This window comes from Cibotium barometz, chromosome 45 (assembly GCF_041138505.1).
Source record: "Cibotium barometz isolate CiBa-2024 chromosome 45, ASM4113850v1, whole genome shotgun sequence".
Lineage (NCBI taxonomy): Eukaryota > Viridiplantae > Streptophyta > Polypodiopsida > Cyatheales > Cibotiaceae > Cibotium > Cibotium barometz.
This window is the reverse complement of record NC_141090.1, coordinates 47,955,762-47,967,840: the sequence shown is the minus strand read 5'-3', so window position 1 is coordinate 47,967,840 and position 12,079 is coordinate 47,955,762. Positions and strand designations below refer to the sequence as shown.

At 42.4% G+C, this 12,079-nt stretch overlaps 1 protein-coding gene across 2 annotated transcripts in view; it reads right to left on the bottom strand.

The window, feature by feature from the left end:
• Positions 1-9,149: 9,149 nt before the first annotated feature.
• LOC147612835 (calcium-binding EF hand family protein) overlaps positions 9,150-12,079 on the bottom strand; it is a 68,366-nt gene continuing 65,436 nt past the window's right edge. For both annotated transcript variants that reach the window (XM_086783480.1, XM_086783481.1), the window contains exons 3-5: positions 9,887-10,080; positions 9,490-9,791; positions 9,150-9,399 (exon numbers count right to left, since the gene is read on the bottom strand). In XM_086783480.1, the coding sequence (XP_086639606.1) occupies positions 9,390-9,399; positions 9,490-9,791; positions 9,887-10,080 (506 nt within the window). In that variant the 3' untranslated portion in view covers positions 9,150-9,389. The remainder of the gene's footprint in view (positions 9,400-9,489; positions 9,792-9,886; positions 10,081-12,079) is intronic.

Below are 12,079 nucleotides of genomic sequence, written 5' to 3'. Positions count from 1 at the left end.
TTGAATGATGGGTTCTGCCCATCTTGGTGCTGTCTCAACCAAGAATAGAGTAGCATCAGGAATATCATCATCTATACCAATGGGTGCTTCTCCTGAAGTTAGATGATCAGCCCGCTGATGCATTTTTTCCTTCTTTACCACTACTTCAAATTCAAATTCGAGTAGAATAACAAACCAACGTACAATCCTTCCGGTTGCACATGGCTTGTTCACAAGGTAAAGCAAAGCTTGATGATCTACGAAGAATGTAAATTTGTTGGCCAAAAGGTAATGCCGAAACTTCTTCACAGCATAGATCATAGCTAAGCCTTCTCTTTCCGTGGTGGTGTAATTCTTTTCAGCACGCTAGCATATGAGATTGGAAAGTCCATTTTGTTCTCGCGCCTCGTTGAGCTAAAATATAGCCAATTGCAAAAGCCGAAGCATCTATATGTACGTGGAATAAATTATCCCAATCCGGTGGCCTGAGAATAGGTGCCGTCACACTAATGCCTTCTTCAGCTTTTCAAAGGCTTCTTCACAATCCTCTGTCCATTCAAATACAACAAGGAGTGCGTACAATGGCCGTGCTATTTCCGCTTACATGTAGATAAATCTACGATAGTAGCCGCAATGACCCATGAAAACTTGTATCCCTTTTGCATTGTAAGGTCTAGGTAGCTCAACAATAACAGCTATCTTTTCCGCATCCGTGGATATACCATTCCTAGACACAATGTGGCCTAGAATCTTCCCTTGCCTAACCATAAACTTGCATTTAGGTTAAGGCATATGCGATACACTCTACATTTCTCAAAGATTTTTTTGAAATGCTCTATGTGTTCTTCTCTGTTTATGGAATGCACACACAAGTCATCCATGAATATTTCAAGGAATAATCGCAGGTATTCTTTGAACGCATGGCTCATCAGCCTCTGAACGGTGGCTGGAGCGTTAGTCAAACCAAAAGGCATGACTCTATATGCAAACACTCCCCATTCTGTAGCAAATGCGGTTTTGTGTTGATCCTTGGGATCAATAGATACCTGGTTGTAGCCCGAAAATCCATCAAGAAAACTGTATGCCTTCTTACCAGCTACCCTCTCCAATACATGATCAGTGAGTGGAAGCAGATAGTGGTCCCGGACAGTAGCAGCATTTACTTTCTTTAGATTGACACATACTCGTAGTTTTCCATTCTTCTTAGGTACTACTACAATCGGTGAAACCCATTCTGTATGTTCAATCTCATAAATAAATTCAGCCGCTAATAGCTTGTCAATCTCTTCTTTGATCTTTTTGGCAAAATTATCGTTATATGTGTAAGGACGCTGCTTGGACGGCTTGGCATCCTCTCGCATGGGAATTGTACGCTGCTTGGACGGCTTGGCATCCTCTCGCATGGGAATTGTATGCTGGCAGATCTTTGGATCTACCCCCTTAAGGTCTTTGTAACTCCAAGCAAATATATCTCAATACTCTCTCAAAGTAGAGATTAGCAATTCTTCCTCCGCTTGGGTTAAGTCTGTGGCAATCCACACGTTGCGTGGCTCTTCGCTTGGTTCTGCCATGTCTATTTTCTTGGCGTCCTCAGGGCCATCATAGGAAACTCCTGGTTCCTCAGGTTTCTGTCGAATAGGTTGTTGCAAGACTATTTTTCAATCTTGTATGGTGAATTTCTTGAAGTTTCAGGGGATATTTGTGGTATCCTATTCCTCCTTTGAGTCATCACTCATGGAAGACCATGTTGCTTTAAGCATTCTCTTCCTTTCTTGCACTAGAGCTTTACGCTCCACTCTCGTCATGGTACTTTGTTCAGTCTTGACTGAATGCACTGAAGCCTTGGATTTTAGCTTCGGTTTCCTTTTCCTCTTCTTCTTTGGGTTGTCACTCTCCTTCTCGTTTAGCTTTTGCACTAATTGAAAGCCGTATCTCCATTTCATCTCGTCTTTGATGCAATCATCAGCTCCCAAGTAGTACAAGTACTCGTTCTTACCTACAAAGGTTGGAGGTGGAATAAAGCCTTCTTTATCCACATCTTCTCTTTCTTTTTGTTGTTGTTGTCTCTTTTCCTTGACTTTCTGTTTGCGAAACTTCCGATGACTCTTGCAAAACTTACGTTTCGATTTGTCACTAGGAATACTCAGCAAGACCTCTCTGCCCTTTAACAACAATCTTATCTTATCTAACTCTGATTCAGGGACTATGGCATCGTCATCAGAATCCTTCCCACCATCAGAGGATTCTAAGCATCTATCCTCATCTCCTTCGTCAGCTGAGCTATACTCAAGAGGGGATACTTCCTCTATAGATACCATATCTCCTAGCAATAATGATTTGTTTGCTTCATACCTAGGGGCTTCTTGAGGTTCCTCTGCATAGATCGGTCTTAGCATTCTTACGGGAATAATGTCATACCCATCTGGATCACAGAACTGTGTTTGTCTTGGCAATGCACAAGTGTCTATGGTAGCTAAAACATGGTTCCATTCTAAGGGATCTATCAAGTTCTCAAGAAAAGGTATAGGGATATACGCCTCATCCGTCACACTTCTGTCTATGGTAACATTTCCAGGTTGCAAGTCTCAACAAGATGCTCCACAGATCCATAGATCAGTCCTACATCTCCCTTGCTACTGCTTCCTCTATTTCAGGAATTTCATCTCCAAAATCTGCGGTAGTCAATGGTTTTGACTCGTCTGCATTGGTATGAGGTAAATCATCGCCTTGAGGCATTTCTGGGAAATGTAGAGATACAACTTCACTTCCCTTTTCCATGCTTGGCGTGGCTTCTGGTATCGTCTCTAAAGTAGGCTTCAGAGAAGCAGGTCCTCTTGCGTACATAGGTGGTGGGCCGTCTATTAGAGTCTGAGTATCCCTAATCAACTACTTATGGATAGCCAAGTTGATTGTCTCTTCACGAGGGTTGGGATATTCTTGCAGCTTCTTAGGCAGCTCGGCCAAAGCTGTGATCCTACTATTATACGCTTGAAGCACTGCATCTAAAGGCTCATACACCTTGTCCACAAGGACTGATCCTCTTGAGCTTTCCTCAGACTCGGATGCTTTTTCCTTTTGCTCATTTTGAGTTTTCTCTCCGATTTGTTTCGTTTTCAACATTCCTTCTAGCTCTTTTGGGATAGAGTTTCCTCCATCAGAGCTCTTCTGCTCCTTCGACTTCTTACTCCCCTTGCTGCGTGGTTTACATCGAGTTGATTTCTTTCTCTCTTTTCCTTCTTTGGATAGAACCTTACTCTCAGAGGGTTTCTCAACAACCTCTTTGACATTCTTTTGCGCTTGGGCTCTAGTCACTACTCTTAGCGACACTAGTTCGTTCTCCTCCTCAGATGTCGTGGGTGATGGAATCACTTCAATATAGTTGAGGAGTGCTTTAGCTTTTTGTGCTGCCGGATCCGCAGGCTTCAACAAGCAATCCTTTGGTAGATGGTCAATGCTACACCCTTGGCAAAACCTCTCTATAGGTGGAAACGTAGATGTTGTGCCTATGTTAGCTAAGAGGGGTCGTTTCTTGTTTGGACATTCTCTCGCCCAATGTGGTCCACCACATTCGTAGCATGGTCCTGTTTGTTGCGTGGGGTATAGTCTCTTTGCAGGATATGGTCCTGGATAACCTTGAGTCTTGGTTGGCTGAGATCCTATAAGCATCAAAGAGCTTGGGTCTCCATTAAAGTCATGAACTAGGCTTGGTCCGGTTGGGTTCTCAAAGTAGGGTTCGACAAGAGGATGCTCCACTTCGATGTAGCATGGTTGAGAGCTAACCATCTCCATACCTAATTCAGGATTCTCATATTCCACATATCTAAAGGAAGCTATGCCAGGTGGAGAAGGTTGAGCTCCTAGCACCGGCCGTGCTTGCTCTTGAGCAACTAAGGTTCTCTCATGGTTCGCAACTTGCTGTCTAGGTGCAGAGTTGTTTGCTTGTTCCCTTTGTATCCTTGCAATGTGATTGCAGTCCAAAGTCACATGCGTATAGTTCCATTTACAAAGCTGGCACCACTTCTTTGTTGGTTGATTGCCAACCAATGGTGAGAAGGTTGGGCACTGCTCGGTTTTATGGCTCCCTCCACATCCTCCACCCCACAGGCGTAGGGGCCTGTAGGTATAGTATGCATGTATGATGGTTGGGATCGGTATAGGAAGGTTTGTAGTATTGCCCCATCTTTTTCAATACTATCTCGGCAATCTGATCTGGATTAACTAATGGCACACACTAGTCAGAGCCCTTCCCAGCTACGTTTATCATCCGGATGACTATCTTGGTTTCCCATGCCAGTCATGTCAAAGTTATCATCATAATCCATGGCATCCATGCAACACTCATTGAAGATGACATGCTTCTTTGCGTACAAGTGAGCGTGAAGCGTCTTGTTTCATAAGCCTTCCAGGAAGATAGAAATTAATCTTCCTTGGCTTGGCTTCTCATCGTCAGGGCATCGATTGATGTACTGCTTTAGCCTATTTACGCAATCTCGCACCGATTCTTGATCTTTTTGCTTAAAGGCGTAAATTTGACCTACCGCATTGTGCTTAATTCCCATTTTTGAAAATGCAACTATAAAGCTCTTTTCCAGCCCATCGAAAGATCGCTTTGCCTCAGGCTCTAAAGTCTGAAACCATGATAAAGACTTACTTTCTAGCGTCAAGCCAAATCCTTCGATTTGCGTATGCGTATCCGTGACTTGCTCCGCATGTATAGCTTGCTTAAAAGCTGCTATATGGTCATATGGGTCACCGGATCCGTCATACTTCTTGACAAGCTTTTGCAGCGCAGATGGTCTCACTTTTCTAGAATATTCATCGTCCTGTCTCCTATATGAGTCTCGGCCTCTAAATCTAGGCTCTTCAAATGTCAGTTCACTTGGTCTATGGGGTTCTCTTGGAGGTACATATCTACTTGCTTGTGGTCTTTCTTCTCCCCTAGATTCTCTAATAGCCCCGGGTCTCCTCGTAGGATCAATCGTTGGAAAGACTGGTCCTTTTAGCAGTTGTTCGCATGGAAGGTGCTGGTCGAGCCACACTTGGAGTTCTAGCCCATGGTGGTGCTAGTGTTTCTCCTCGAAAGGCAGATTCATCTCGACGTGCCGTGTCTAAGGTAGACACCTCAATGAAAAGGGGCCTTCCTTTCCATGTCATTTCCCTAACCTCTGGCCATTCAAGGGTTCTAAAGTCGTTCCCCCATCTATCATGAACACGCTTAGTGAAACCATCTAGATGCTCTACAGTTATTGTATGCGTGACTGGAAGCTCTAAGCTCGGGTGCTTAGTGGTTGCATAGTAGGTTTCTACCACATCCCTATACACCTCTTTAATTGGGTCGTCTTGATAGATTTTGATTACTGGAATTTCTTTTACTATGTCCCATGGGTTTTTCTTAGTCTCTCAATCAACTCTCCATTTGGGATTTCAAATGGATTAGCAGAATCTGCCATACCAATGGGTGTGGATGGTCTATTTATGCCAAATGACTCGTTTACGTCCATTGAAATATCACTCTCAGTTCTTGAGAGGCTCTCTGTTTGAGACTCCGAAGATGTCTCGAGAATACTCTCCAAGTTGCCAACCACCGATTGAGTGCTGCTCCCTTGAGTGGTTACCCTAGATGGTACACTAGTGTTACGTCCCCCTAGTATTTTCCCGAGCGTAGGTTCATATGCTATTTTTAGCACGTTACAGTGTCCACTTTTTGAAATTATTATTTTTTTGATTATATATATATATATATATATATATATATATATATATATATATATAAACCCTACCTAACCACTAAATGCAACTAACATGAATACCTTTTTTTAAAACTAATTACATAAAAATAAGAATTATGCTAAAAATACTAATTATGCAGATTACACTAATTAGGCAAAAAAATTACAAAAATTTAAAAAAATGTAAAATATGCAAAAAATGTGGACACAAAATAAAACACATAATTTACAGATTTTTTTTTTCTCTTCTTTTTTTTAAAAAAAATTATTTTTATTTATTTTTATTATTTTATTGTTGTTTTTTTAATTATTTTTTATTTTTTTTTAAAAATGCAAAGAACATGAAAATTAACAAAAAATTAAAAATTAAAAAATTAAAAAATTAAAAAAAATACTAACCTTTTTCTTCGTCGCTCTCTGCGGATTCGCCAGCCATGCTCCGTGCTTATCTTCTTCGCTACCACACGTTTCCTTGCGGCCCTTCACAGCCAGGCACCCACTCCACTACCGGCTACCTTATCTTCTTGCCCTTCACGTTCTACTGCGTGGTTTCGTCGACCATCGCCTTCTCTGCCCGGCCTTCGCCTTCACCTCTTTCTTCACCGCCACCTCTGCACTAGTCGCTTCCTCAGCTCCTCGTGGCCTCTCACGTCCACTCCTTAGCTGCAGCCACCTCAGCTGCTGCAGCCCCGCCGCCACAACCTTCTTTTCTTTGCTTTCGGCCTTCAGCGGCCAGTCACCCACCTGACCCCGCCGTCGGCAGCGCCTGGGCCTGCGCCGCTAGCTTCGTGGCCCTTCACGTTCTGCTAGCCTCGCCGCCTTCGCTCGGCAGCCTTGCTTCGCCGGACCTCCTTCCCGTCCTTCACGCCTCCTTCTCGCCTCCCTTCAGCACCTCGCAGCCAGCGTTATGTTGGTGTCCCTCTGCTTGTAGGCTCCATTTTGCAGAAGGTGCAGTGTATGTTGGCCTGCACTGCGAAGCTCCTCGGATTGTCGCTGGGTAGCGCTCGCATGAGCTCGTAGGCCTTGTTGTATTTTTTGATGTTGGCGAATCATAGAGCAAGGCCCCCCGGCGCACTCGTGCCGACGCCCTTCTCCGCAGGGCCTCGTGGAATACAACAAGGACCTGGCCGCCGGCTCACCTTCGCCTCTATTTTGGCTACCTCACCCTCCCGGCCACATTCGCTTCCTTGCGGCCCTTCACAGCTGAGAGCCTATGGAGCTTGCATAAGCTATGGAAGAGCTTAGCAACACACCCAATAGCAATGCTCCATGAGAGCTACAACCCGTCACAATGCATGGTTTCTTTGTGTGTTTTTTAAAAAATATATAACAAAAAATAAAAAAATAAAATTTGCGACCTTATCCGGTCCCTCCTTTGTCTTTGTAATCTACCTTTTTTTTCTTCTAATCACTAGCTCCGAGATTCCACACTTGTGCTAACCCTAAACCTAAAAACAAACAGAAATAGTGGTAGTAATGCAAGCTTCTCAACCGATTTTGAGTCTTTTTTCCGGCAGCGGCGCCAATGGAGAGACGGAAGACTCTCTCACTTGTAGCATGAGTAATATGATCCGTGTGTAGCTCAATCCAATGGGATTTGCATCCCTTTCAGAGCTAGGGATTCAACCCGTACCGGTGCACAAAAGCTTATCCACAAATGGAAAAAATGCTATGAACACCACTACCTTGACATAGACTTTACACACACAAGCTCAATCTTGCCATAACTCATTCACTCATCATCCCACTCATTAATGCATCCAATACAAGAAGAAAGCTAAGCTAATGCATACACAAGCTCAAAGCATACTTCATTCTCAAGCACTTACTTCCCTAGCAGGCACACAAACCTTGAAGCTTAATGGAACTTGAAATAAACATGCATTCTCAATCACTACTCAAGCAATGCCTTGCCCATGGATAAGCTACAAGCTATGGAGAAGCTTAAGCTTGAATCCACTACCACACAAAGCCTAATAGAGAATCCACAAGCATCAACAAAGAAACATGCACACTAGACAATAGAGATGAGAAGAGAGAAAAACATCATCTTTCTGATGTGTTTCGGTTGCCACTTTAGAATGTTTTGAAGACGCATGATGTTTGTTGGCTTTCATGTGGTAGGATAGCTTTGAGACTTGTTAAACTTATATCCGCTCTTTTGAGTATTTGGATGCATGAGAGATGTGACTTGTATGGTTACTTCTTTCAAGATGCAGTTCTTTTTGCATTTGATTGTTGTTTTTCATTACTTGAATATTTTAAACATAAAGTTTCAATGTGAGCATGTCGTTATAACATCCACATAGATACAAATCTTCTTTTTACCATGAAAATCTTATAGACTAGATCCTTTAAGAGATAATTTCGGACTCATTATCAAGTTGACACTCATGCACATGGAGTATATCGTCTACATACTCATAATTTGGGGGGAGAGAAAGATCCATGTAGCAATTTAAACTCTTGGAAAAGTTGCATAGTAGTGAATATGCAATTTGTTGGTAGAGTTACTTTATACCTTCTTAAGTGTTCAATTTTTCAAATTTAAAGCTCTTTGAGGTTTAAAAAAAAGTCTTTAGTCCAAAGGACTATGTACAAGATCACAAGGCAATGGGTAAGATATGGATGCATGTTTCGTTAGAAAAGTTTGCAAACTTAGTAAATGTGAAAGCATGTGAAATGCAATATGAAGACTTTTTTATCAGATTGAAGCAAGTATGCCCAAGAATGAGTACTCATGTAACGTAGCAATTTTGTGGTCATGTGATGAGTGGAATCAAACCTATGGTAAAATGAAGAAGCTTTTTGGCATGCATGCCTAGTCATTGTTACAAGTACAATGGATTGTGAGGGATTTTTCAAAGATGTACAATGGATCCAAAGACCATGTAGTCTTCTTTGGCCAAGAAGTTTGAAATCATGTTTATTGTTTGATGCTTATTGAAACTTTATCCATTATAGTATCATATTTTATTTTTTTGTCTAATTTTCATGAAATACATCTACTCTTTATTAAGACAATTTACTCCGTCTCCACGTAGTCTAGTCAAACGAGAGGGAGAAAAGGAGTCAAGGATTTTTTGGACTTTTGAAATTTGAAATGAAGGCATACTTTTTTTCACGCTGCTTAGGTCACACTTGGCTTGGCTTGGCCTGGCCGCACAAACACATGTGGATCACCTACTTGTATTGGCTTTCTGAAATTTCAGTTTAGGTACGTGAGCTTTGAATGCAATTTTTAAGGAGGGCTTAGGGCCCTTCTTTGAGAAAGGCATCTTTTGTTGTTGCTCACTCTCTGTACAATGGTGCGACCACTTATGTCGAAAGTCAAAATATGAGAGAGAAGGATTGTGATATATCAAAAGAAAGCCATGTGACAGTTTTCGGACCATGACACTTCTGACCTCGGAGGTTCGATCTAGCAGCCTTTCAAATGAAAACAAGAATTTGAATTTGAATTTTAAAAAAAATCAATCACCAAGGCCTTTCAACTCTCAAAAGGACTACTCCTAGTGCCAAAATCAACTGAACATGATAATAGTTCCAAACTTCTACCATGATTGATGGAATCAATTTGGCAAAGGGGATCTTTACTTATGACATAGACAATGAAACTGTTAATTTGTAGCTCGAATTTCTTGTGCACCTGAATATGCTTAGACCTTGTTTTCTGCCATCTCATCCACTTCTAAGCAGAGTATCAACAAAACCACTACTCAGAAGCAATTCCACCAAAATAACATGCACACTGGAATATCCTCCATATGCTGCTTTTTACCTTACAAAAATTGGATTGGACTCCAACTGTACTGCAAATGTTTCAAAAATTTCACGTAAGAGTAACTGGAACTCTTTCTTGTCAATTTCGCCACTGTGGTCTGCATCACAGATTGAGAACAAGTCGTTGTAAAGTTGCCCAACAAGTTCGCTGGACTCTTTTGCAGGCAAACCCCATTCCATGCCTCGGCTCTCAAGAAGGTGTTTCAATTCGTTTCTATCGAGCTTCCCATCTTTTGTGCTGTCAAATTCATCAAACATTCCATCTGCCACCTTGGAAAAGTGTTCGGCGTTGTCTAGCAGCTGGAAATCATTGCAAGTGATTATGAAGTGTATGAACGTAACAATTAAAATGCATTTTGTGAGTCGCAAAATACCGCATAAAAGAACGAACTTGCCTTCCGCAATTGAGAACCATTGTTTACATTCAAATCTAATGTAACAGCCATTGGGTGTAATGCAAGGGACTCCGCGAAATCTTCAAGGATCTCCTGAAGAAGCTTTGCAAATCGTGCTTGACCTATTTCTTCCTCTCCTCCACACTCGTGCTTTCTCAGAATAGATGACATCATGCTTTCTGCTTCTGCGCTAGCTGCAATTCCCACAACAATGCCGATAACATGAAATCGAATCCAGGAACACTACATTCTTTCCTAATTTGCGGGAGTTCAGAACTTTGATTTGAGATGTTAATCATTACCTATCAAGGACAAACTTTGTCACTTCCAAACAGAAATCCATGGACCCCAAATAGATTACTCTCCATTTCAAGTTTAGACCTATCATGATCACGGAATAATGCTGATTTGATATTGCACAAGCACACTCTTTTCATGTCAACACCGTCGACCAACTTGGGTAGCTAAAATGTGCCAATGTCAATGGATGAAACACAACACATTCACAAACTGAAATTATGCAAGAGAGGTGTGGAGTAGAGAGAAATGAAATGAAATGATATATTAACGTCTTCAAAAGGCCAAAATGACCTATGAGACCAAAAAGGTTACAACAATTGGTGGATCTGATACAATGTCTATGTAAGAAAAGCTAAAACAACTAAACAACTAATTGAAACTGAAACAACAACTATGAGGAAAAGTAAGGTACTAGGAGCTCCTAATGGATAACATCTGGGAAGAAAAACTCCAGTAACAAAGGTAAGCATTATATACATCACTATCCAAAGATGTCTCTCATCGGTCGATGGCGGATATCCTCAATGTCCTCCATGGTGAGTACTCTGACTGGACGTCTCCCATTCCGTGCCAGTATGGTCCTGATCTTCTGTTGTAGTCTCCGCCGGTGTCGAGATGGGCCTGTCATCTTGGGGCGCCTGGACCGCCCCAGCTCTATAGCCCGATCAATCAGTGTACCTCTAGTGCGGCAGTACATAGGATTGGGTCCCAATAACCCTTAGAAGGGCTGTATTGCTGTAAATAAATACCAAGACTAACTTCAGGCCTCAACCCTGACTGTCAACTGACCAAGATGCATGCAGAAGATGGTCTGCACGAGGCTGATTTGCAGGCCTGTGGGCTGCCTATAGACCTCCTGCTGCCTGTGTTAAGGGCTTAAGACTGCAACAGACGCTTGTATTCACCCCAGATGTGGGCAAGACTGCCAAGATGGCAGCTATGAGAAGATGTGCATGCTTATATGGAGGTGGCGGAACAGGCCGATTGCTGATTTGTGATGACCGACTTGGCCTAGTGCACACGTCGTGTAGAAAGTTCCCTTTTCTACTTCTTTCCAATGGGCACCTAGGCACCACGGCCTCCATGGCCCCCAATTGTGTGTGCAGACATTAATTTCCTGTGTGACGGTGCAGGATAGTTTGCATACTGAACAGAAATGGCAGCGCCCCCCCAACACACACAACATGCAATGTGAAGGGGGGTGGATTGTTTGTAAAACAGAAAACCATTGTGCAGGAAATGGAAACACGCACTAACGAATCCAAAAATGGAAGCACAGATTAAGAAATCCAAAAATGGATCGGTCTTCACTGCGAACCTGCATACATGCATGATGGCCATTAAAGACATCCTCATAGAGCAGGAGGATGAAATTGAGGCAATGAGACATGAATTTCAAAAAACACAGAGAAAATGCAACTAAGGCCGTAAAACTGGAGCCAATGAGGATATCCATGTACATGTACCTATACTCCAGCCTCATAGAAAAGTCCATAGTGTACTATGGAATTTATGTACCTGAGTATCCTCCTAGCCACGTATCCAAGTGCATAAACTGACTCACCAAGATCAAACTCCCAACATCATGCCTATACTTCTATATCTGTAGCCAATTTTGGATAGCCCAAGTGGTGAAGGTGTTTGCCTAGGAGCAGGAGGTCCTAGGTTCAAAACCCCACAAGGTGCTTCCTCGGCAGCATCACCTACAGGCAGATAAAAAGTGCCTACTAGCGGTGAAAAATGGTAACTATGGGAGGATCTTGGGCCTAAGACCAGTCAAAAAAAAAAAGGCCATAAAACTCGAGCTCCATGCTCAAATGCAGAAAGAGCTAGATGCTTTTAAGGCAGCATGGAGCACACAGAATGCTAAATGTTCAAAAACAGAGAGTGCAA